Source organism: Verticillium dahliae, genomic scaffold (assembly GCF_000150675.1).
Source record: "Verticillium dahliae VdLs.17 supercont1.22 genomic scaffold, whole genome shotgun sequence".
NCBI lineage: Eukaryota > Fungi > Ascomycota > Sordariomycetes > Glomerellales > Plectosphaerellaceae > Verticillium > Verticillium dahliae.
In genome coordinates this window covers 239,844-241,219 of record NW_009276918.1, presented here as the reverse complement: position 1 = coordinate 241,219, position 1,376 = coordinate 239,844, and the positions used below count along the sequence as shown (strand labels likewise).

At 56.2% G+C, this 1,376-nt stretch overlaps 1 protein-coding gene across 1 annotated transcript; it reads left to right on the top strand.

Annotated features, from left to right (window-relative positions):
* Nucleotides 1-13: 13 nt before the first annotated feature.
* Nucleotides 14-130, top strand: VDAG_08756 (uncharacterized protein; the record flags this gene model as incomplete). The annotated part of the gene is made up of 1 exon (XM_009651073.1): nucleotides 14-130. A coding segment is annotated over one exon (117 nt), but the record flags the coding sequence as incomplete, so codon positions are not given.
* Between the last annotated feature and the right edge of the window lie 1,246 nt (nucleotides 131-1,376).

The following is a 1,376-nucleotide window of genomic DNA, read 5'->3' as shown; positions in this document are numbered from 1 at the left end:
CCACCAACGAGAGAAGTCCGGTCAGGCCAGCAAGGCGTCATGCCCCAACTGCGGTGCCGAGTTCACCAGGACGACAGCACGCAACGGACACCTGCTGCACGACAAGTGCAAGCAGCGCCGCAACACGTAGACGAAAAAGAAAGCACCCAACCCCGAAGAGAAGGACACCACAGCCACGGTGTCTATTCCACATGTACATCACAATCTAGACAGGCGTTTTGCCAGAACCCCATGAGGACCGCAACTCGAGATGACGACGAGTATGAGCACGGAACGCAATGATTTGCACAGCGGCCCCGTTATGCCCCAGAGTGGGGAAAACGGCGTGTGCGCGGACTGTTGGGGAGAGGCAGGGAGAAACCAGAGAGAGAGAGAGAGAAAACGACGGGTCACAAGGCAAGGGTGACACGGCTGGCGGCCTAGCCAGAGTGTGCGTGACACACAGGAAAGAGGTCCACCAGCATGTCCACGGAACATGATCAGCAGAGAAAGAAAAAGCAAAGCGGCAACACACGAAGCGCATGCAGGCAAGCAAAGCTGGGGATCAGGGCCGCGAAAATGGGCGGCCCAGGAGTTGTAAAGAGCACCATCGGTTCATTCGCTTCCGGACATACTTTTTTTTTTCTGGAATTTCGCGTTTTTGCATCTTCGGTTCGGGTCTCGGTTTCGATTCTACATTCGCTTCTACAACATTCGCTTCGTACAGACAGAAAGACGGACGGGACAAGAGGAAAGAAGGAGTTCAGACAAGACGCAGACGCACAAACAGGGGCGGAGCAGCGCTGGACCTGGATCGGGACATTGGGGCGTGGGTGGACAGGTACTCGCGCGCCCAGGGAGGGGAGAGGCGTGTGCGGGCTTAGCCTTGCCTCGCCTCGCCTCGCTGGCTGGTGGGACCTGGTCGGATTGGAGAGAACTTTCGATATACCCTTTCGTTTATTTGCGCTGCTGCATTATACACGGCGTACCCAGCAAATTCACTGCTTGTTTTGACTTTGAGATGACGTTTCCTTGATGCAGTTTGCAACGTGACTTGGTGCTCTGGTCAATTTGTGATTGGCATGGTAGCCAACGAGAAAGGGAGAAGGATGAGTGTGGCATCAACGTCCCCGAACCAACACACGACCCAAACTATCCGTCGCGTGCTCCGCCCGTCGCATTCGCAGCGACCGACAGTCGGGTGCCAAGGTACGTAGTTAGGGAGGGACCAATGTGTCGGTAGGCTCCCTGAGCCAGCCCTTCCCAGTTTCCAAGCGGCCGGGCGGGCACAACGCGCAGTTGGTGCCAACAGCATATCCTGTCCGTTGGTGGAGGCATAGAGAAAGGGTCACGAAACACGATAGACGCGTGGCGTAGCATGGCCAGTTGCTTGATGA